This window comes from Diadema antillarum, unplaced genomic scaffold, assembly GCF_040938485.1.
Source record: "Diadema antillarum isolate AM-2024a unplaced genomic scaffold, OU_Dant_1.0 scf00000127, whole genome shotgun sequence".
NCBI classification, from domain to species: domain Eukaryota; kingdom Metazoa; phylum Echinodermata; class Echinoidea; order Diadematoida; family Diadematidae; genus Diadema; species Diadema antillarum.
The window spans coordinates 789,202-814,385 of NW_027271016.1; the positions used below are offsets into that span (position 1 = coordinate 789,202).

Here is a 25,184-nt window from a genome sequence, read left to right on the forward strand (position 1 = left end):
CATGGACAAACAAACCAACAAAGAAACGCTGCTGATAAACATAACCTACTCCCTTGGCAGGGGTAATAAAGAAAAACATTTAAGCTTGTTAGCACTAATAAAATACATCATTAAAGACTGTCTTTTGCTTCTTTATTGCATATTTTTCATGTTTTTCATCATTAAAGCTTAAGATGGAAATCTTAGCAACATGACTGCCTCACCCGAGCAGAAACTAGAGCATGCACTTTAGTGCAAGTACATGCAAACTTAAAAAAATGTGCTGCTTGAACTCCCAAGTTCACCAACCCTACCTGCAAAAATATCAAAAATCCTTCATAAAATTTCACAGATCGCTACCAAAATTTAATTCTCTGTTCCACGTGTCATTCTCAACCTTTCCTGTAAGTTTCATCCAAATCCGTTCACAACTTTTTGAGTTATTTTGCACATGGACAAACAAACCAACACACAAACGCTGCTGATAAACCTAACCTCCTCCCTTGGCAGAGGTAATAAAGCAAAATATTTGTTAAAGCTTGTTCCCCCTCCCTCCCCCCCCCCCCCCTCCCCCCAAGGTAAGCCCTGCTCTGTGAGCATGTGATGGCAAACAGGTAGGCCAAAACTGACAGCCCTGATTCTTTCAACGACACTCTTCTCTCTCTCTTACCGATGGCCTGGGCTTTAGTGTAGTTCCTCTGAAACCTCTCCCCGTGAGCGATGCTGGTTGTGTACGTCAGCTGCGCAATCAGGTCCTCCTTAGCAATCTCAAGCAGATCCTGGAAACAAATATCACCAAACATTCCATTCAAATACTGTACACATAGATATTTTTGCGCGAGTAATTTTTTGTGCTCAGCCAGGCAAGATGAACTTAGCATGTCCTTGATTCGATGGAATCAAAATATAATGATGATGATGATGATGATGATGATAACAATAATGGTGATGATGATGATGATGATGATGATAATGATAATAACAATAAGAAAAGTAATAATAATAATAATACAAAAAAATAATAGTAGTAATAATAATATAACGATAGTAATGATCACAATCATAATCATAATAACGATGATAACAATTAAAAGTGATATAGTGCATAACACAGAAAATAGATAGTACAGTTAAACTCGCATAAGTCGATCTTCTCGGGACTGAGCAAAACACATCGACTTAGACAATTTTCGACTTGTGCGTAAGTCGAAAAAAAATGGACTTAACAACAGTTACACCACACGTACATTACATACTGTATGTATAAATGTACATTGTATGTTGTCTACTCTGGAGCCGAGAGCTGGAGAGGTGGTGTGCCGCAGCACGGGTCGCCCGGCAGGGCCGCGGCTAACTTTGCATGGACAGTGCATTAGTATTGGCACAGGTACGATTACTTTACACCCTTGTTAAACCTTGGGGAAGTAAATATGAACGATATATTGAGCAGTGATTGATTCCAGTTTACCATACCGTAGCTTAAAATGCGTGTAGAGGTGTAATTCTGATTTACCCGTGCCCGTAACTTTCCTCCTACTTTCCGCTTTGAAAACTCAGCAGCTTCATCCATCCACTGCACAGCGCAGACTGCAACCATACACAGACTATACACAGCCCAGTCGCTGTACGTACGTAGCGCTAGCGCGACAGGGCTGGACCAGCGGACCTCCAAACACGAAGAGAGTTCAACAATCGCATGCGATCGCTTTGAATTTTGATACTTTAAATCATTTTTTTGTCACCTGTCTGGTCGGGCTAGTTCTTATGTAAACAAAAACTGGCGTCTCGTGATTTTGACAGTGATTTATTGCACAATAAAATCTTATTCGACTTAGGCACAGTGAATTTAATGGTTTTTCCGTGAAATTGTTATTGGAATTTCATTGACTTAGGCGAGTATTCGACTTACAAAATTCGACTTGTGAGTGAATTAATACACGTAAGTCAATGGGGAAAAATCGGGACTTTTTAAAATCATCGACTTGCGCGATTATTCGACATGTGCAATGTCGACTTAGGCGAGTTTAACTGTATTACTTACAGCTGTACAAAAAACTAAAAATCTGTGTGTTTTTATCTATACTGTGCTAGTTTCATGTTATCGTGAAAATTTCCACTTTTACAGTATTCATTACTGAACAATCCCTCTGACTCTGGTATGAAAATACATTTCATTAGTATATTTCCAAGCGTTATGCTGCTACAGCTTCTTCATGCTGAGAAAAGAGTGTGTTTAATACTGAAAATGAACATGCATATACAGCAAATTGGTGCACATAGAAAATACATTCAAGTTCTTTTAGGTGCACAAACAAAAATCATACCTTCACACATGCAGAGCTTAGATTATTCAGCCTACCAACAACCAATATTATCAACCACAAATGAATAATTTTTGCAATAACCAGTCCTGTATGAGATTAAATGAAACTTAGTTAAAAATCATTTTAAGTCATAACCAAAATAAAGGCAAGTCCAATGTCTTTGCTTAATACTTTTCTTATCTCCACAAATTATCCATTATTCTGGTTGATAAGACTATCTACTCTCACAATATTTTTTGAGATGGAGATTAGCGGAATCAAAGAATTGAGGCAGTAAACAGACACTTTAATGATTTGATACACTCTGAGAGATTCTATGGCTTTAATAAAGTTAACTGTAGGTTCAACACACCCTAAGTGACTGATAAAAAAGAACTGATGGCATCAATGGTCCCAGAAAACATTTGTGCATGTTTAGGAATAAACAAACACAAAAACAAACAAACAAACAAACAAACAAACAAACAAACAAACAAACAAACAAACAAACGAATAAGTCATCCTTAAGTGAAAGATATCCCAACACATAAACAACTGTCACAACAGCACAATGATAAAATCAAAATACTAGTACTGGAATGCCCATACAGAATGTACTAATCACATCTTAGATTATGCTTTAACATGCATTTCCCATAGACATTTGCCCAAGTACAAGTTGTATATTCAAGACTAGTCTTGAACGGGTTAAACTGAACACTTAGAACAATTCCTCCAGCGACAACATGAAAAAACAAAAACAAAAAACCCTTGATATGTACAATTTATACATTATTAGTTTTAATCTTAATCTTCCAAAACACAATAATTAAACCAACTCAATCCTTCAAACTTCAAACTATTCCCTTTGTCTGAAACAGTGAACTAGATTTGTGATGATAAGTTTGTATAATCAGGGAAAGCAGAGTCAGTCATGAATTTGCAGGTAAGTACATGCACATGCCTAGTTTGCATGCTATTACTCCAAATGAAACTTCAGTCAGGGTTTTTTTTTTTTTTTTTTAAATGCAGTACTTAGCATTCATGTCAGGAGAAAATGCTGAGTAAAATACAATCTTTTCAGGGACATTCAGACACTAAACGTGTATGTATGCAAGACTGCAAACCTTCAAACATTAGGATTCAGGGAAATTCCACAAAGCAGTCAGGCAGATGCTTGTGTATCACATGCATCTCAATGGGAATAATTAATCCCAAATCAAGGACAATCAGATATTTTCTCATCCAGACATAAATAGATTTTTTTTTTTTTTTTATTTCTACTCACTAAAGCTAATGACATGCCATGCATTGTATGGAAATGTGATTAAGAAATGGTGTGCAGCATAATAAGGTGCAGTACCTGCATAACACACAAAAGCTGTGCTTTGCATCAAGTCAGCTTTATGGTGATGATTCAAAAATAGATATTGCAGGAAATGTAATTTATGATTTTATGTATTTTATCTTTTAGTGCACATGCACAAACTAAAAAAAAAAGGAGTTGGTATTAGGCATGCTACTAAAGCAATTTACTGCTACTGTAGTGTTGTCATTGCTTGGAGCCTACATTGTAAGTGTGCAACCCCCAAATCCCCCTAAAAATGGTCCAACCCCCTTTCAAACATGTGATAGCTCCTTGTAACTTCAGTTTAAAATCTCTAAAATGTGCTCCTTCAAAAGGGTGAACATGTGGTCTAAATTTTTCGGCAAAAGTATAAGTGCACAGTAGGCAGCACACACCACTCAATGATCACAATATGGCAATGGTTGTCAAACACCTGTCCTTGCCTCATTTGAGCTAAATCTGAGAATAAATAAGACAGTACTATGTACAGCAGAAAATTTAGCATCGTGAAAACACAAACAATGTACCGCTATATATAATCTTTATTGCATGTGGATGTCATTGATTTTGCCCTAATTCGTGTCATATATATCTACACCAAAATACAAGTCAACAAAAAAAAAGTGCAAGGATGAAGAATCTTTTTTCTTATTTGTCTGTTTCTTGGGGTCAACCCCCCCCCCCCTCCCCCCGAAACGTATACAGATAGACAGGGAAGAACTACAAGGTCAATTAATTTGGACTTGAGTTTAAGGAGCATTTGGAACTAGACCAACAGACCAGAGTACCAGCACAAATTGGGGGATGGAGAAGAGAAAGCAGAGAGCAGACTGGATGTGGCATGCTTGGATGTGCACAAAACATGGCTTTGGCATTGAAGGGAGTGGTGATCAAGTTTGCAGTGGTCCTTATCATGTCAAGGCCATCTATAGGGGACAGGGCATTATGTTTCATCCTGGTCTAACCCTCAAGATTTTACAGTGCTCTGAACAAGTCTCAAGGACACACTACTCAGAGATTGTTTATCACTCTGATTTGTTCATTTATTTTTTACATTTATGGGCTGTTGTTTGTTTTTCCTGTCCCAGTAAACCATGGAAAACATCCTTGATGACTGTTGTTTTCATTTTTGCAATTGTATTCTTTTAAAGAACCCTGCATGGCCTGCTCAAGCCTACAACAATTAGGACAACCACTTACTTATATACGGTGCATTCTCGTCATAACAAACACGGTTATAACGAAATTCCTGTTACAACTTAACAAAAATCCAGATCGCAAAATTATTGGCTCTATGGTTTTTTTTATTGTTTATTTGTATGGTTATAACAAAATTTCTATACGACGAAAGGAAACAGCCAGTCCTGAAGACTACGTTATAACGGGAGTCCACTGCACTAGTACTGCTAAGACGGAATCAAACCTAGCTTTCACACGAACAGAGTGTGCTTACTTTGAAAAAACGAATGTAGCGATGCATCACTAGAATCATGCTTAAAATTCAGCATTCTTGTCATGTGAATGCAAACTGGAATCACAGGGGGTGCTTCATCTCATTTCAAATGACGGTCCGGAGGTGCTCTCTCTCATCACGTTTCGCCAAAATTAAGCAGCGAGATGACTGTGCATGTGATCGTAATTGACCTCCAGTTGCACTTGAGGTGGAGCTTACGGTGACCTTTCAACTACTTCTACAGAAAGACAGCGTTCCTCATAGGCTCGCACTGCAGTCTAAGTGCATGCTAGTTACAGCTTAAGAGTTTGATGGGAACTTGGAAAGAAGCCAAACCTCCCCTCCTCGCTCTGAAATTCAAAACAGCAGAATTTGCGAAGCCTTCTACGGTCATGTGAATGAACGATGATATGAATCACAATTGAAATCGTGTACATATGAAAGCAAGGATCTATAGAGATACCTCAGATGCCCGTGAGCAATCTCTGGTCAGCTTAAATCGTCAAAGGCAACTTAGTTCAAGTTGACTTTGCACCCACTGGTCTTTGAGGAATTGCCTGGGATCATAGCCACAAAGAATGACGCTTTCTTCTGTTGCTCATACAGAGTATGATCTGATGTGTACGTGATGTGAGTTTTGAAATAGGCAAAAGAGTGGCCCAATTCACACCAGAACATAATGCAGTATCACTCCTACATTAGAACAGGGCAGTGTAGACATATAAATACAATGTATCAATCACCATTCGATTTCAAAAAGACTTTGCATGATAGAAAAAGATTGCAATACTCTGCCATATTCTATTCTTTACAGGTGATTACTTACAAGAACTTGATTGGAGCACAAAAAAAAAAAAAAACTTTGGATGGAGGTCTTCTACTAGTTATTCACGAAATAAATAGCTCCAAATAAAAAGAAAATGCAATAAGTCTTCTCATTTTCCAAAATATATGTATGCAGAAATACAGCAAAACATACTTGTTACCACATGCACTGAAAGCAACAAACAAGCAAAGAAATTGTTAATTCTTTTTTGTTAAATACAGAAAAAAAGACATATCTGAGCAAGTTGTACCAGAATGTTCTTCAGGTCATCACTGACGACCTACCTGAAGATGACAAGATTCAGGGAAAACACTTCAAATGGTCATTAATCAGCCACATCTGCTGTTTAGGAGAAAAACTTTCTTGACCACATAGTAATGTATCACTTCAACATGAACACATTAGGATTATTGGTCTGCACACACGGCTTAGAAGGACTACCACTCTCTGTAGATGTGTTGACATCACATTTCTGATTTTAATACCAAGTATATACTGCTAATGTAGCAGCTTTCAGAGCCTCCTCGAGGAGGTTCAAAAGCCCACTCTGAAAAAGCAGCCTCTCATCTTTTTAATATACTGCTCGCCAAAGCAGACCCTAGCAGGCCCTAGCGGGCCCAACTAGCTCCTTCTCTCTGATACATGGCACGGGCTTTTGCATGAAAGTGTGCAAGTCGAAAGGCTTTCTTCAGCGAGGATTGGTCGAGACGCCTGGGTTGTTTATGTAAGCAGGTAATGACCTTCACTAATTACCTCCGGGTCGGCTAAAAAGCAGCTTCTTGAACTCCCTAGCATTTATACTGCATCAAAGGCTGTTAAAGCAGCCTCTGAAATCAGCCCCAGGATAGGTGGTTTCAGAACCTGACCTGATTGGATCTCCTTTTCTGAATTCTGTCTGTTTATACTGAGCTGAAAGGCTGCTCGAGGCTGCTACAGGAGGCTTCAGAACCCCTTTTTCCTTAGTGTAAACGGGGTAAAAGAGTTAGACCCTCAGGAGTTCTTATTGAGAGCGAGCTGTACGATACACAAAACACTCCACGTCACCAGTCAAGGGCTCTTTTGAAATAGAACCTGGCGTTGTCAAGGAAGAAGACAAACTTTCAGGATATGCGCAAGAGACACCCTGGTGTTTGTTACATGTCTTCTCTAGAAATGGGCAAAATTGGACTTGATGTTGATATACATGTATCAAGAGGTATCAGTATCAATAGCCCAGTAGTATTAATGGGAGCTTCACCTTGCCTATTACTACAGCAGTTGACGGAGAGGAAAGTTTTCTGACCCCAGGCAAGATCTGTTGCACAAATTACTGCACAAATTGTGAGGTTTAAAAAGTCCACAGCCTACAGTGTTGGGGCTTGGATGTGATCTGAGGTATTTCCTTCACAATTTTCTATAATCAAGGTAATGAAGATGACAATGATAATGATTATTTTGACAAAGTGCAACTGACACTTTAAAAACAGTATTAGATGATAATAATAAGAACAATCATAACATGCTTATCAAAAAGTAGGAAGTGTTGGTCTCAATATGAACTTTTAGATAATATTCAGAAAGTATTTTCTCATTCATTGTGTCTGGTGACTGTAACAGGCTTTCATCAGAATCAAACATTGACACAGTTATGGTAATTCTACTAATTTAACACATTTAACAACATGTGACCACTGCAGAAAAATAATGCCTTGAACAGGTCTTCCTCGCACCATTCGAACGGACTCAAGTACACCATGAAACTTAGCAAGGAACTTTTTTTTTTCATAGTCTTTACCAGTCATCTCTCCTTTTATCTGTGTCTGTCACACACACACACACACACACGCACAAATACACATACACACTATACACACAGACACACATGCAGGGTAAGAGTATGGACCACATGTGCAGAAAGTGACTTCTGATAACATGACCAGCACATTTGTGGGTTTTTTCCACCACGTACACATATAAAAATCACAAATTCAATAAAAACTAGAAATGTCGCTATGGCGTGGTATGCCTCTGCCATAAATGCATGATTCTCCTAATAGGTCTAGATAGCACATGTGGACAATGTGTGATTACATTTTCACAAAATTGGCAAAATACTAAAATGACAAGTTTGTCACAAATGTGTTGAATGTCCACCTTCCCTGACCTAGGTTTAATTGGATGAATAGGAGAGCAAGTATTTGGGGATTTAAGGACTTTAACTTGACTTTGACCCATTCATGCATAAGAGCATTGAGTAATTTTCAAGGTATGGAGAAAAAGTGCAATTTCTGTATTGAATAGTAATTTGTTGTACAGACCATTTTCATCTGGCCTTTGACCCTAAACTCATAAGATAATCACTGTCAGGCAGAACATGCATAAATATGTAGTAAGTTTCAAGATAACTTGAGCCACTTCCGAGACATGGAGGAAAAAGTTAGTTCAGCACTTTCACTTGATCTTTGACCTTTTGACCTTTGAGGCAAAAAAAGAAAAAAGAAAAAGAAAAAGAAAAACTTTCCAGAGAATTTCTATTAGGTTACACATGCATACACAAAGTGTAAAAAAAAAAAATTAATCCTGCTGGCATTGCATAAACATAAATTTCGATTTATTTTCATATTTCTCGATGAAAAAATACATCAAATATAACAAAATCAAATGAAGTACATGATATCAAGCTGGAGACATACATAAAATATTGCAAATATATAAAACATATAGTGGTCGATCTATGACGTTTTGAATCTGTGAATGGATGCTAAAGAAATATGAAGGAACCTACTTAAAAGCGAGCTTGTTGAGCGTAGGTCCCAGTTAAAATCGAGTTAAAGATTAAGATGGGGAGCACGGGTACAACATTGACCAAAACATAGAGAAAAAAAAAAGTACATTTATACAGTTATATAGCAAATTCTTCTCTAATACAGATTTGGGGTCGGATAAGCCACATGCTGTAGGCGGATGAACCATTGTCGTTCTGGCGATAATAACAATATGACTCAATATATGATAACAATAATACGGTTAAAAAATATTAAAGGTTTATACATTGCGTGTATTAAGGAGGGAACACATGCACCTGCAAATCCCCCCCCCCAGAAAAAAAGAAGACATTCAACAACCAGTTACAGTGCAGAAGGAATTAAAATACCAGCTGTTACCTCGCCCCAAATGTCTTAGAGAAGGAAGAAAATGCAATAGGCCATAGACACAGTGACAGAATTTGAGGACACAAATAGCTGGTTTTAACATAACAACAACCCTGGAGTACGGTACAGCGGGATAGTCCTGTGCATCACAAAACAGATTTCAGTGAGCTGAATTAATGTAATTATTCAATAAATACTGTCTTAATTTGCATTTAAAGGATGATAGTGATAAACAACCTGTGAGTTCAGAGGGGAGATCGTTCCAGTATTTCGGTCCCGCATACATAATTGTTTTCATCGCGAAAATTGTTCGAGTACGTGGAAGGTAATAAGCGTCCCGTTGGCGGGTGGGATAATTGTGAACTGAGTAGTTTCTTTTGAACATGTGAAGAAAAACATCAGGAAGATCATTCGTGGAGTATTTATACATGAAAATACCTAGGTTGTAATCAAACAAGTCAGGCAATTTCAAAATTTTATTCTTGTGAAAAAATTCATTTGTATGAGATAGATATCCAGCGTTATTGATAATTCTGATGGCGCGTTTTTGGAGGAGGAAAAGCGAATCAAGCAAAAATCTGGACGAATTACCCCATGCAAGAATTCCATAGTTGAGGTAAGGGGAAATCATTGTTGAGTATATAATTTGTAATATATGTATGGGGAAAAAATATTTCAGCTTATTCAAAATTCCTATGTTTCTGGACAAAATTTTACTGTTATAGTTAATATGGGTTTTCCAGGATAGATCACTATCAATGTAAAGTCCTAGAAACTTAATACTATCTACCTGGTTTAAATTGATACCATTGATCTTAACATAATCAGAAACAGATTGCAGAGAATTGCTGAACAGCATGTAATGAGTCTTATCAATATTTAGTGATAACTTATTTGCGTGGATCCAGGACTGAACAAGTTTCAGTTCATTGTTTAACATATGTATAAGCGTGTTAGAGTTACGATGTGAAAGAAATAAATTTGTGTCATCAGCAAAGCATATGAAAGAAAGAATCTGAGACGAATTTTGGAGGTCGTTTATGTACAAAATAAATAATAATGGGCCAAGTAGGGAACCCTGGGGGACACCACAAGAAGTTGTTTTCAAGAGAGACTCATGACCGTTTAGATAAACATATTGCTTTCTATTAGTAAGGTAGTCTTTAAACCAATCTAGAGCTGTCCCACGAATGCCGTAATGGCTTAACTTATAAAGCAAAATATCATGGTCTATAGTATCGAACGCTTTTGAGAAGTCGAGAAAAACACCGATGGTATGGGAAGCTTCATCTAAAGCATGGGCTACTCTATCAATGAAAGCTAGCAAAGCGTGGATTGTGCTATGCTGTTTTCTGAATCCAAACTGAAAATTTGAAAGAATATTGCAATTGATAAGGAATCTAAGAGTTCGTTTGTGAACAAGTTTCTCCAAAATTTTTGAAATTGAAGTTAAAAGAGATATTGGACGGTAATTGCTAACCGATTCTTTAGCACCCTTTTTGAATATTGGAACGACTCTAGCAATTTTCATCTTTTCAGGAACTTTTCCAGTTAACAAAGATTGATTGAAAATATAAGTAAGGGGAGTAATTATTTCAGTTATTATATTTTTTAAAAGAAAAACTGAAATTCCGTCATCACCTGTACTTTTCTTGTTATTTAGTTTGCGAACAATTTCTTTGATTTCTTCCTCGATAATAGGAACAAAAAACAAAGTGTGTGCATTCCTTTCCCTTAGAAACGAATGAAAAGGTGTCCCGGAGCGAGGTATTTTCTTGGCAAGATCTGGCCCAAGGTTAACGAAGAAGTCATTGAATACATCTGCCATCTCCCCTGGATTGTCTATCACGCGACCCTCGTTTAGAATACGATTTGGGGAATTCGCCTCAGTGCTGGATTTTAAAGCTGTGTTGATCACCTTCCACGTACTCTTTATGTCAGATTTGCATCTATCGAACTGTCGGTAAAAATACTGTTGCTTAGCTAAGCGTAACGTAGAGGTCAGCGTATTTCGATAACAAACATAACGAGATTTAGTTGAAGAATTTGGGGATTTACGGTATCTACAATATAATCTGTTTTTCTTATTAATAGACCTAAGAAGAGATTTCGTGATCCAAGGCTGTTTTGGTATCTTTTTATAATTAAATTTAGATCGGTTACACAAGGGTATATAGTTATCACAAGTTTCTATCAAAATTTTCATAAAAACCTCAAAGGATGAGTTTACATTTCCTGCGTTGTAGACAGGGGACCAGTCAACGGACCCAAATCCCTCCCTGAGCCTATCTAGATTGCGTTCAGACGTGTCACGAGTACAATGGTTAGATGTTGGAGTTTTTCTGGTTGTGAACTGAGGTACAAGGGCATAAATCGGGAAGTGATCAGAAATGTCAGAAACTACGATACCAGATGTGACGTCAAGAGATAAATTATTAACAAAAATATTATCGATGAGAGTTGAAGTGACATCGGAAATTCGAGTAGGTTTTCTTATAAAAGGGATAAAGGATTTGGACAACATAAGGTTGAGAAATTCTTGACAAACTGCAGTATCATTATAATTAAGGAGATTTATATTAAAGTCTCCCATAATAATGCATGTCTTGTTATCAAAATATTTATCAGAGAGGAGATCATGAAGCAACCCAATAAACTCAGTAGGGTTAGAATGCGGGGGTCTATAAATTTCCCCCAGGATAATGTTACCTTTGTTTGGAGTTATAACCTCTATAAAAATACACTATATACATTCTGAGATGATGCTGTATTCGTGTAACAATTGACAATTTAGAGTTTGTGAAACATAAAAACCTACTCCACCACCTCTTTTGCCAGTCCTGTTATTGGTAAATAATTTGAAACGATTGATGGAGTATTGAGAAGCAGGTGACGTTTCCTTTAGCCAAGTTTCACTGAGGCCAATGATCATATGACTAAATTGTAACTCATTAACAAATAAAAGAAATTGGTCAAAATTTTTATTCAAACTTCTAATATTGATATGCGAAACAAAAAGATCTTTAGGGTTAGAATGAGACAAGGTAACTATGTCATTTTCCAAAAGATAGTTAGAAAATACATTTTGCAGTGAAACATCATTGAAATCAAAATCCAGATTTAATTCTGGGGTTTCTGCATTTAAAGATGTGATAAAATCGGTGCTGTCGCCTTCTTCACAATCAGAACACGTTAAGGGGGAATTTAGTACAGCTGACTGATGATAACATACTTCATTGTTCATAACAGGAAGTACATTTGCATTAATTTGTTCAGCCATATTTGGTGACAAACAAACACAAGTTACATAATGGGTTGTTTACCAGGAATGCATATTCGTAGATTCGCTTTCCATCTGTCACTTTGAGACAATTTTCAAAAACAACATTCCAATAGTAAGTAATGACAGAAGTACAGGCGCTTACGTGGGATAATATATGAAGAGGTGGTAATGACAGGTGTGCATTGCACATTGTGAAACTACGCACTAAGAACAGGTATACAATTTCAAGAGATGGGCATGGGCAATAAATAATGGAATATTTTAAGAAGGAACCAAATAACAAGGAACCGCTATAGACAGTGACAAAGTGAGGTCCTTGACATTCGTTGTATCTACGCGTGAGTTGATCGAGTATAAACGTTACGTAACAAGTAGCTGAAACAGCAGGTTCATGGATTTTTCTAGACGTTGCATGAGTGACTAAGGATATGAAGCTAGTCTTACAGACAGTGTAAAGTTGAAGAATTCCAAATGCCAGACAATACCAGAAGGTGTTATCGAATAGCTTACAAATCAAGATTACTTGCATTTTGTTGCTTACATTTACAGACATGTGGCTTTTTTGTAATAGCGAGCAGGAACAGATGAGACACAAAGTAAGACGGTAGTCATTGGTTGGTATACAGGAAATGCATTGAGAAGTAAAAATTGATCGAAACATATTCAGGAAGGAAAATATATCCAAAATAAGGGAGAAAAATAGGATTTGCTCTGACTTCGAGCATGTTAAAACACATAAGAAGGCAATCCAAAACAGACTCCAAATAGACATGTTATGGACGGACTCCCGGAGTATCAACGGTCACACACCCTACCTCCCCCCCCCCCCCCATTCCCTCTCCCCAACCCAGTCAGATAGCTGAGACTAAGTTTTGTCCAGTTTGTAACTTGACTGAGTTAAAGCAAAATACTACCAATTTGTGTTACAAAACCTTGAAAGAAGCTGATTTAGTCTCATATCAAAACAAGAGACATAGCAGGGTATCAGAGTCTGTGTGAGTGAAAAATACTCGTAATTTAAAGGCGTATAAGCAGTCGTGATAGGTTTCATGATACCAGAGTGGCAGCCGAGTATGACACGTGCGATATGGCATTAAGACATTAAGTGAAGATATTTGAGGCATTAAGTGAAGATATTAAGACATTAAGTGAAGATATTACGACATTAAGTGAAGATACATGAGGGAAATAGTAAAATTTTGAAGTGTTACACTTGACCTTTGACCCCTGACCTTTGACCCCATGAATCCTACATTCTCTAGATAATCACTGCCAGTCAGTACATGTATATGCTATGTTCCATGAAGATACCTTGAACAATTTCCAAGGTATGGAGAAAAAAATGAAGTTTTAATATTTTCACTTGACCTTTTGACCTTTGACCTCATGACCCAAACTTTCACCAGAGAATCTTAATTGGGTAATACACATACACACTAAGTTTCAAGAAAATATATTCAGGCATTTCATAGATATGGTGGAAAAAGTGAAATTTTATGTATTTGACCTTGACCTTTTGACCTTTGACCTTGAGCATGTGCACCCAAAAGTTGACAGGCACAACTTCACCCCCCAATACATATACATGCCAAGTTTCATTAGGATACCTCAACAGGTTTTGATAGTTAGCTTGTCCACAAAATTCATTACGGACGGACGGACGGACGGACGGACGGACAACCCGAAAACATTATGCCTCCAGCACCACTTCGTGGCGGAGGCATAAAAATGCAAACATTAAAAAACCCAAACAAACAAAAACCATCACAAGATATACCATGTATCTTTGGATTGTAGGTGTTAGGTATATGGACATATAAAACCCAATATGTCCTGAATAGGCAGAAGTGGTTGATTCTTGATTGATTTATTGATTGATCGATTGATTGATTGATCTCTGAAAATACAAGGAGAGAATACAATTGAAGAAAGTAGATTGTTCTGACTTGATGTATGCTATGTCATCCCTACTGCTATTTGGAATCAGAAGCCAACAATATGGCGGGAGCAGTTTTGAAAGATACAGTTTCGGTGATGATGCGATGCTACTTTCTCGATGTATACCGGCTGATTGTGTTGATGAGGGAATAAAAAGGTCACTTGCACAACAAATTACAGATAATACTATATTAAACAGTGGAAAGGTTTCAGAGAATCTTGACTGTTTATAAATTCATGGATGAGAGCATTTGTGTACAAAATTTGGTATCACCTACTTTATTTGGGTTTGCCACACCTTCACCATAATTTATGAACAATTTCGACACCATGAAACTTTCCACTTTAAAATACCACATCTTGCAGATTTTTTTTCTTCTTCTTCAATACACTGGAACAACATGCACTGTTAGTTACAATAATCATCTTTTACATTCCTCTATTCATGGGTTATCACTTGAATTATGTACTGCCTCTGCTATACACTATTACAGTATGTTTTGAATCTACACAAAAAGTGCTGATTTCAATCTTTGATCATCTCCTTGGCCATGAGCAGATCACGGTTACCTGTGAGCATACTTCACTCGGTCAACAAACTTTTTTTTCTCTTAATTTACATATATATTCTATCTCAGATTTGAATAATCTTGTGTGTGTGTGTGTGTGTGTGTGTGTGTGTGTGTGTGTGTGCTTTCTCTTCCCTCAAAGTATCAAATGTCTCATTCTAAGTCTGATTATTTTCATCTTAGTTCAGTTTCGGTCGATCGGTTCAGCTTTAATTTGCCACTCGTCACAAGTGCCATAAGATGGATATAAGAGGGCAAACCAGTCACGCAAAATTTGAGAGTGTACATCATTTAATTTTAAGGACACCAAAATGACAGTTTAGGAATTACTCCTGGCTTGACTTTCATGATATCAATTTGAACAACTGAGTGAAATTGGTTTCATTCCTATTGTCTCATGCCGACAGCCACATCTAAAGTGCTTTCTATCATCCATTTCAGGTTCCGAGAGGGGACATATCCAATGGAGTGAATTGTCCATACTGTTGGTATTAACAAGCAAACCAGGCGAACATTAATAAGCAATAGTGGTGACTGCAATTCTTTCTTTTTTAAAAGTAAAAACATAGTTCTGGTAAGGTTTTGAGAACCCGTCTGGCATCATTTCATATTTACTTGCAATATATCGAAAGAGTCTACCAAGAAACTTTCCTGGCGGATGCAATTTGCTGGGATAAGTTGTTTTTGAGCATTTTGAGATCAAAAGTGTAGTCGGAATACCGACTTTTATTCCAGAAGGATCCAGACTAACTCGGTCTCAGGGAAAACTCAGCCCTATTTCAGACAACCCTACACGCAGTTTGTGATCGCCATATTCTATACATAGGCACTTAATAAGCCCACATTAATTTGCATGCGCGTCTAAGAGGATCTTTGATGCGCGCATTGTATCAACTCAGCCCATAACTGCGACAAGCCAGAACGAGAAGCGTTCCCACAGTATAACAATGTATAATCCAGAGGGACAACTAGGCCCCACCATCAAAACGAGGCCGAGTTGTCCCCGAGACTTTCATTTACTTGGAGTGAATGCTGTACAAATACAACATTCTAAATGTAAACTGCAGAGTTTTCAATCTTCTTTTTTTCTTTCACCTGACTTGCATGGTTGTATTATTACACATGAAACATGAGTACAGGTAACTCCTAATGTGTAATACTATCATCCCTTTCTAAAGAAAACACGCTATTTTGAGATTGTGAAAACTTTCATATTTTTCAAGACATTTTTCAAGTTGCACTGGGCAACGAATCATATATTTTCTCTGCCTGACTGCTTTCAAGAAAACAGATAAACCAAGTCTCATCTCCATAAGTGTATTTTTTGTCACATTTCAAAAAAAAAAACAAAAAAACAAGCAATCACCCCTCCTTTTAGACATACTGTATATGCTATATATTTCGCGGGGGGTTTATTTTCGCGAATTTCGCGAGTCGGGAGCTATTCGCGAAATTAACAACACGCGAAAATATTACCTTCCAAAATGAATCCCTTGCCTTGGTGATACGAACATTTCAGTACTAGTATACCATGTCACGGCTTACCGAACAGACCATACTGGCTAAGCTTGTTTACGCACGTCCACGTCTACTTACGAATACTGTAGAGAGCCAATCCATTATCGCAAGGGGACCACTCGTCAGAAATCTAGCGCGATGGACGTAACCACTTCAAAAATGTTGAATTCTAACTAACTAGTTCGCAGAGTTTGGCAAGTCTTTTTCATGCAGTGTATAACTAGTGTCATTCTTATTTGCTAGTAAGCTGAAAATTCACACTTTCTTTGCCACTTCATATTTTCTCTGGTCCCCCAATCGCGAATTTAACCACTCGCGAAAATGTGTGACAGCGACAATGTGCGAAAATTTATGTACGCGAAAATTATAGCGTATACAGTATTAGACTGAATAACAGCTGAAGCTACCCTATGCACCAATTTAATTCAGAGAGCAAGCAGAGAAGATCACCACCTTTAAAGATCCTTATTAACCTTTTTTCTTTCTCTCTGGTTGATGACGTTCGAGATTCCTAACAGGGCGTATGCACATCGCATCATTTTACACTCTTAATAATGGGCTTGCAAATTTTACAGGGGGGAATCAAATCACTTCCTACTCTGTGAAACAGACATTAGCTGCTTGAGAAACAATGATACCAAACTTAACAAATCACAGCGAAAATGAAAATACACCGGGCCTTGGAGAGTTTTGATAGCTTATCAAAATATTTGCTCTAGATATACCAGGAACAAAAACTTTACATGCAGTAGAAACATAATAATCCGGATGTTTAGGTTCAGAATACTTCAGCTTCCTTATCATATTACACTGTTCCTCGCTTCACAAGTAGAATTTGATTTTACCCCATTTCTTGAGCCACATATCACTTTATCTACCTCTAAAAATCTCAAGCAAAGCATGCACGTCATGAATACAATTATAAAATCTATTCAAATTTTGTGTCTACACACTGTATGACTGTTGGTAAATCAGTAGACATTTGTAATAATTTTACATAATCCCATATTCAGTACATTTACTTTTCAATACGTGAACCTTTGAAACAACATTCAGTGTGATCATTTATAGGAGGTCAGTAACCCACTGGCAAACTGGCAAAACAGAAGAAAAACTCACAACCATGGTCGTTACAGCTTCACTGGAGATTCCACAACATGTTTAATTGCTATGTTCATTTCTCCTTTTTGTTATTGTAAATGAAACTTTCTTTTTTTTATTGGTGCTCACAGCCTGAATGTGAATGCATTGGTTTACTGTTTCATTATTCTTCTGCACTGAAATCACAAAGTGCCCACTGATTAATTTTAGTACTGGTACATGTTTCCCTGCTTCTGGATTGAAGCACATGTAACTCTGCTTGAAATATTAATCTCACTCATCTCAGCAACTTTTTTTTCAAATGTTTTTTGCAATTGTTGAACAAGTGTCTGTCAAAGACAAAACTTATTCTACATTATCACATGATGGAGGGGGGGGGGGGTGGGAAGGACAAAAACTATTGTTCACTTATCAAATTCTGAAGGAAATTCATACCAAAAGGAACATGATTATGATATTTTGGGGAAACAGACAGAAGGAAAAAAACAAACAAACTCACTTTTACCTCCTCTCGTACAAAAACATCACTGTGAATACTTGTCATCAACAATACATATTATGATTTCTCACATCTTTTAAATGATGAATGAGAATTTACAATTTGCTGAAAGAAATTGCAGTTGAAGAAGGCAAACTTATGATGATCTCTAGGAAAATCTCTCTCTCTTTTTTTTTTTCTCGGCCAAAGTTTCAAAAGGTCGGGCTTTGAGATTTTCACCTCCCATTGTCTACACTTACCCCGACTCTTGCTGCAGCTGCTTCATTGCTGACGAATGCGGCGTCGTCGTCGTTGGCATCGATCTTGAGCTGTCCCAGGGCTAGCACACCGGCTAGGATGTGGAACATATCTTCTTTCTCCTACAGCACAGGGAGACATGTTTAAGCACTGCTGTATCCTTGGTTTTCGAAAGAAACATCATATTCGAAAAATACACCAAATTGCATTTCAGCCTTTCATGCAAAAATGCCTTTGCGTTCATGAAAACATGTATATATGCAGATATACAACACCAAATTTAAACACACTGCACATAGATTTGATTTCAAAGTATTCTTTTTATATACCATAAACAAACAAGAACATATGTGACCATGCATCACAAAATGAACAAAAAATCGCACACACTGATTTTCTGTGAGGACTGAAAATAGGTGAAATAGGTCAACCTAGCCGATCTGGACTTTTTCACATTTTCTGAAAGAGCACGTCTTCTTCTACACTATGCAAAAATTTGGGATCATAAAATGGGCAGGAAAGTGTGTTTTTAGCCGTTTACAAACAAATTTTAGGTAGAATAGTGGGAGTAGGTGTGTCTTTAGAGTCCCCTTTTCATTTTTTAAAAACCTTGTTCACACTCCTCACTTTCAACTCTAATATCTTTTGAACGGATGATGCTACTGCTTTGAAAGTCGGAATCAATTATGGATAGAATGTGCCAATGAGGCATGCTCAATTTCAGTTTAATCTGATAATCTCTTCATTGTTGCTACTCCTGTGGTTTACATCCTGTTTTTTGTCCCATTCATCACACAGCCAGCATGGCTTGGTAAAGATTTAGCGCTTGAATAGACACTAGTACTTCAGAGCCTCTTTTCTCATTTCACACTTTTCCTGAGTGTGTGCTTTCTTTCCAATATTTAGATAGGTTAGCAGAGTCCATTTGATTTGAATTATACGTCATATTAAAGCTTAAAGTCTGCTCTTTCGGAATATGCTCTTAACTAAAATTTCATGTCTGGCGACTTTCTGTTTGTTTTGTGATGCAGGGTCACATATCACCAGGAACACTGGCTGCTTAAATTCTTTCCATATCTCATCTTGGGGAAAAAAACACAAAAGAAGAAGAAACAAATAGGTTGAAAATTGAGAACAGTATCTGATATCCCTACTGTAGGCAATACTTTCATGGTGCCACAAGAAGAGGAATTTGTCAACATTAATATCATTAAAAGTCTGTATGAAGATATTATGGAAGGACATGGTAATATTTCACATCATGGCACCTTTAAAGTGTACATAAGCACAAGGTTCAGAGAGAGAGAGAAAAAAAATCTGTTAGTTAATCTTTTAGTATTGTTTTGGACTCCAGATTTTTATTCCCTCTTTAAATGGAACTTTGTGATTACCTCTTCCAGGAATCCAACTAGGTCCATGGCATTCATGAGCTCCTCAAAATATTTTTTCATTCCTGAAGGGTTATTCTTCAGACAAGATGGGCCATTCCTCAGGTAACTGCAAATAATAACAATGATGACGGTGATGGTGGTGGTGGTTGTGGTGGGATGATGATGGTGGGATGATGGTAGTAAGGATGATGATGATGATGATCATGATCATGGTAGTGGTGGTCGTCATGAGGATGATGATGGTGGTGGTCGAGAGGATGTGATGATGATGGTAGCGGTGGTGGTAAGAATGATGTTTATGATGGTGATGGTGGTGAGGAGGATGATGATGTTGATGGTGATGGTGGTGATGATGATGAGGATGATGGTTGTGGTGTTGTAGATGATGATGATGATGATGGTGGTGGTGGTAGTAGTGGTGGACATGATGATGATGATGGTAGTGGAGGTGGTAGTGAGGACGATGATTATGATGGTGAGGGTGAGGATGATAATGATGATGGGGTGGTGAGAAGGATGATGAGGATGATGATGATGACAGTGGTGGTGGTGGTGGTAAGGATAATGATGATGGCGGTGGTGGTGGTAAGAAAGAAGGATAAAAAGGGTGAGAGAGTATTAGAGCAGATGAAACGAGGGAATCAGAGTGAGGGAACCAGTGAGATAGAGAGTGAAATAGACAGGGAGAGATTATAACGAGAGAAACAGTCAGAGTTTTATAAGGGAAAATGTAACACAGTACGGAAGAAAGTGAGGTACATGTACATACAATGTATAATCATCTTTTGCTTTTTGTGCTGGTACTGTCAAACAATATTCTCTAACTTTTAACTCTAAACAACCATGTATAACAACTCATATTTTAAAGGGATATAATAGTTCTGGTTGAGATAAGGGTTCAGGTTTTAACTTTTTGCAAGATAATTAGAAACCACTTACATGAAATATTAAAAAGCATAACATTCCAGGAATTAGCTTATTTGATGAAAACTGATTTGAAATTGCTGAGATATATATCCAAAAACAAAGTGGTCCTCATGAAAGCTGGACCCATCTGTTATAAGAATCCCTTTGTTTTACCTTGTTTTTCTAATATCTCACCCATTTCAAAACTGATTTTCATTAAATAAACTTTGAAGTCCTCTTAGAGTTGTACACTCTTAAACATTGCATATATATAAGTAGTTTCTCATTATCTCACAAAAAGTTAAAACCTGAATACCCATTTCAACCAGAACTATACCATCCCTTTAATAATTGTGGTGTAAACCACCTAACAAGAGACAATAATAACCTTCAGATACCGTCTTGCATTACTTTTGTTAATGTACTGCAATGCATACATACACATCCATCAATCACAAATACTTAAAACAAAGCAAAAATAACATGCACTGCGATTGATAATTGGAGACGATTATCCTGAATGACTCCTGGAACACAGTGTCATACAGCCTACCAGCAACACATCCCCTTTTCATAGACTTTGATAGCATTTCATCAAATAAATCATACACCTTCACTCTGCAGTAAATATTGCTGACAATATGGTCTTATGGATGTATGCATCTATCTCACTTTTAAATAGAAACATTCAAAAGTGTTTATCTTAACTGATGTTACATCATTAAACCACAAAGGATAACTGCAGAACATTCCAGGGTTGCACGTGTTATGCTTTTCATGAGTGCAATACGATCACATAGATCATACTTCCACATGATACTTGTAGATCTACAAGTATCATCCTCTGTCAATAAATTAAATCAGCAAGCTGCGATGAAATATCAACTTTGCCTTGAAGTGAAGTGGCACGTACGCACATCAAATCCGAATGTTGTCGTATACGCGTATTTGGCCAATGTTTATGATTAGAAACCAAAAACAGAACTGAAACCATAGAACATGTATATGTGCTGCTGTTACAACATGCTGTTTTTTCTTGGGTTTCCAAGTCTGGTATTTTCTTCTTTGTAATAGTCGTACTAAATGATCATCCTCCTACATAAATGTCTCTTTTCCCTACATCTATAAAGTCACTTTGATTTTATTATGAATGCCCACTGACAAAGTATGGACAGAACTATTTTTTTTTTCATAAACTGTGAATTATTCTTTGTAAAGGGATCCCAACCTCTGCACAAAAAATAGACATTCCAATGGACAGTAGTATTCTTAAAGGGGAAGGGGAAATTTAAGTTTGCAAATGCAATTTTAACAAAGAAGTTGGAAAAAAAAGATTCCCATCTTCACCCCTCAGGGTAATAATCTCTCACGTTCAAAATATTGTTTACAAAAACACTATTTGAAAGCCCTGCTTGCATTCATACACTCTATGTGCACATTGTACGTGTGCTTGTGTATATCTTTACTTATATATAGCTGCGTATCTATATCTTTTCTCTTAAATCAGAGAAACTTGAATGAAACTATTACCACAATTTACAGGCAGATTTCAAACTTTCATGAATTTCCAATGTATGGGTAAATTATGTGAATCTGTCTGCTGTCTAGAAAGTTTCACAAATTTGCACATGTTTTCGTAGTAATTGTTACCTGCTTCAACAGCATACACTTAGTATTTGCTTGAAATTAATAATTTTGGTGATTTTGGTGATTTAAACAGGTCACTAGCAAACACTGCTTAAATGGGAGAGAATTTTGTTTCCTGACCCCTCCCAATTAATGAGCAAGATCCACTATACTGTATACCACCGGATGACACAATGAAACGAGACGATGTGATACCATTTGAACTCATTTCAATAGCAACACAAGAATCTTGGAACAAATAAAACCAAGATACTGTAAAACGAGGAATGTTCGCGGTCATGCATTTTCATTTCGCCAATTTTGCGAGAGCCAAGTTTTGCGACATTAAAATACAGTGGACTCCCATTATAACAAAGTCCTCGGGACCAACAATCTTCTTTTGTTATATCGAAATTTTGTCATAATTTAACTTCATTACAACCTTGTTCGTTATAACAGGAGTGCACTGTACATGCTAAAGATCTTGTCTACACTACCGTATATGCACTGAATATTTCGCGAGGCAACTCGCAAAAATTTTTCATGCTGCAAATAAGGCCGTCAGCTCCCATTTGCGAAACTTTCATGCCGCGAAAATACTGTGTTTTACAGTACACTCACAGGTATTCGGAGGCATTCTGGAGCTGTAGTTTCTGCCTCATCTCATCGCTGAGCCCGGCCAGCATGTAGTAGAAAATGTGGAAGTTCTCCTCCCCAGGGTTCTGGAAGACGACCCTGGACTTCTCCAGCAGGTACTCCGAGATCTTGGCTCCCATCACTGATGGGGGCAGAGACAAGAGTCATGCACAACACGTTTAACCCTGTCACTATCACTTTTAAATCTGCCTGCATGCAATGTCATTGGTATATTGAGATGCTGGGCTGAAAAGGGTTAAGGGGAAAACTTGTCTTTTTATAAGAAAAGCCTTTTTGACTATGAGAAATGACATAAAAGTCAAGGAAATGCATTCTCAAAGTGATGAAACACAGCAGGACTTGCTGAAAGATGAATAATGAAGGGGAATAAAAATATTGGGTTCATCTGAATTTCAGTAATGTGGCTATTTCTGGGGAACATCACATACACATTTGTTATGTGTCTTGATCATAAGACTGGAGTGAATTTCTCACATATACTGTAGTATTGCTCTTTAGCTTTGCACACATTAAGACAATCTCAATGAACTGTTGGTTCTTGCAATATACACTATAAAGTGAGGTGGTGTACCACATCTATTCAGCTGGTTGTGAATAAATTGTCTTGAATCTATAGGAAAAATTTGTCTTCTAGCACAGATGTATTCATGATTATATCTTGAGCAGATGGTGGGATGGAGAATATACCTTAGAAAATGAATCTACATTGTTACTCATGATCAAATGTATGTTGTCGTTTTTTTTTTAATTGTTACAATGTTCTGTTAATGAATTGTATGTAATTTCCCCTGTTTATTTAATGGAAATTAAAAATAAAGTTGAAAGTTGAATGTTGAATATCAATGTCATTAGAAAATGTGATACGAGTGATGTTCCATAAAAAACAAGTGAAGTAATAGCCTTTTGCCAGCATCGTCACAAGACAACTGTGACTCTTTCAGGGGTTTTTGACAACTGAAATTCTAAAATTCTTTTAAAGTATTGAGTGAAGGGATAGAAACTGCATCAATCTTAAATACTTGTAAAATGTATTAAGCCCCCCCCCAAAAAAAAAAGAGAGAAAAAAACCAAACAAACATAAGGAGTTTATTATTATGACATATAAAGCTCTTTGTTTGTTTACAATCTTTTTCTTTTTTTCAAGAGATTTCTGAAAGAACCTATATACCTACAAGTCATTCAATCCTTCAACAAATTCTGGTTTGAAATTACCTGAGCCATCTTGGAATTTCAGCTGAATGTACTTCCCAAATCGACTTGAGTTGTCATTCATCACCGTCTGGGCATTACCAAAGGCCTCTAGAAGGGGATTCACCTGAGAAACAGGTAAAACACACACACAAACACAACACACATACACACAAAAAAAAACAGCACACAAACAAAACAAAATGACATTTGAGTGGGGTATAAAATATAGGTTACCTCTCAAGCTAACTCGCATTTAATAACCCGATGAAACCCTCGGAAAAATTCACTGCAAAAATTATCAAAATTCTTCCTTAACCTAAACTGGCAGCAGTAAATTTGACTGTGAATCCAAAATCTGACTAGAAAATTTAATTTCAACGAGAAACATGAACTTTATAAAGAGCAAAGGTCAAACAATGGCAAATATCACAATGACATGTACACCTGTAGCATCACTGAATTAATCCACCAGTTATTCTGTTGGATCACTTCTTTCAAGTAATCACCCCATCTATTTACAATCATTGATAGAAGGCACATTTAATTTTTTTAGTGTCTCTTCAAGACATGCTCTGCTGCTTTGCTACTTGAAAAGCTACCACGCTACCAGGATATCCAAACTGAGCGGCCAGGGGGAAATCAGAAAGATGGCTGAGCAGAGCTACTCACCTGTAGAATCTGCTGCTCCAATTGGGACTTTCCCTTGCACAGCTCAATCAGCTGTTTGATGATGAGTTTGGTGCTCTCTGTCTTACCAGCTCCACTTTCACCACTGCAGGATGACATCAACAACAATCAGTAATATCTATGATAATTACTAATGATAATGATTGTTAATAATTATAATAATAATAATAATAATAATAATAATAATAATAATAATAATAATAATAATAATAATAATTTCATTATTATTATCATTATTATTATTATTACTACTACTACTACTACTACTATTACAATTACTATTAATATTATTATCATCATCATCATCATCACCATCATCATTACAACTGAGGCAGTGATAATCTCACCTCTAGAACCACCAATACTTCAAGTTCAACTACTAGTACTTTTAATGATGTTAATGATAACAATAATAATGGTAACAATGATATCTAGTAACATTAATAATGGTACCAATGATATTTAGTAGCATTGATAATTTAGTAACGATAATGATGATAATAACACTGTACATAAATGTATTATATATTTTGCAAGAACA

At 36.9% G+C, this 25,184-nt stretch overlaps 1 protein-coding gene across 1 annotated transcript in view; it reads right to left on the bottom strand.

The window, feature by feature from the left end:
- Positions 1 to 25,184, bottom strand: part of LOC139720365 (myosin-IIIb-like) — an 86,176-nt gene that overhangs the window by 51,417 nt on the left and 9,575 nt on the right. Inside the window, exons 4-9 of the mRNA XM_071631733.1 lie at positions 24,626 to 24,728; positions 23,978 to 24,080; positions 22,730 to 22,886; positions 19,577 to 19,682; positions 18,188 to 18,307; positions 650 to 758 (exon numbers count right to left, since the gene is read on the bottom strand). Of these exons, the coding sequence (XP_071487834.1) occupies positions 650 to 758; positions 18,188 to 18,307; positions 19,577 to 19,682; positions 22,730 to 22,886; positions 23,978 to 24,080; positions 24,626 to 24,728 (698 nt within the window). The remainder of the gene's footprint in view (positions 1 to 649; positions 759 to 18,187; positions 18,308 to 19,576; positions 19,683 to 22,729; positions 22,887 to 23,977; positions 24,081 to 24,625; positions 24,729 to 25,184) is intronic.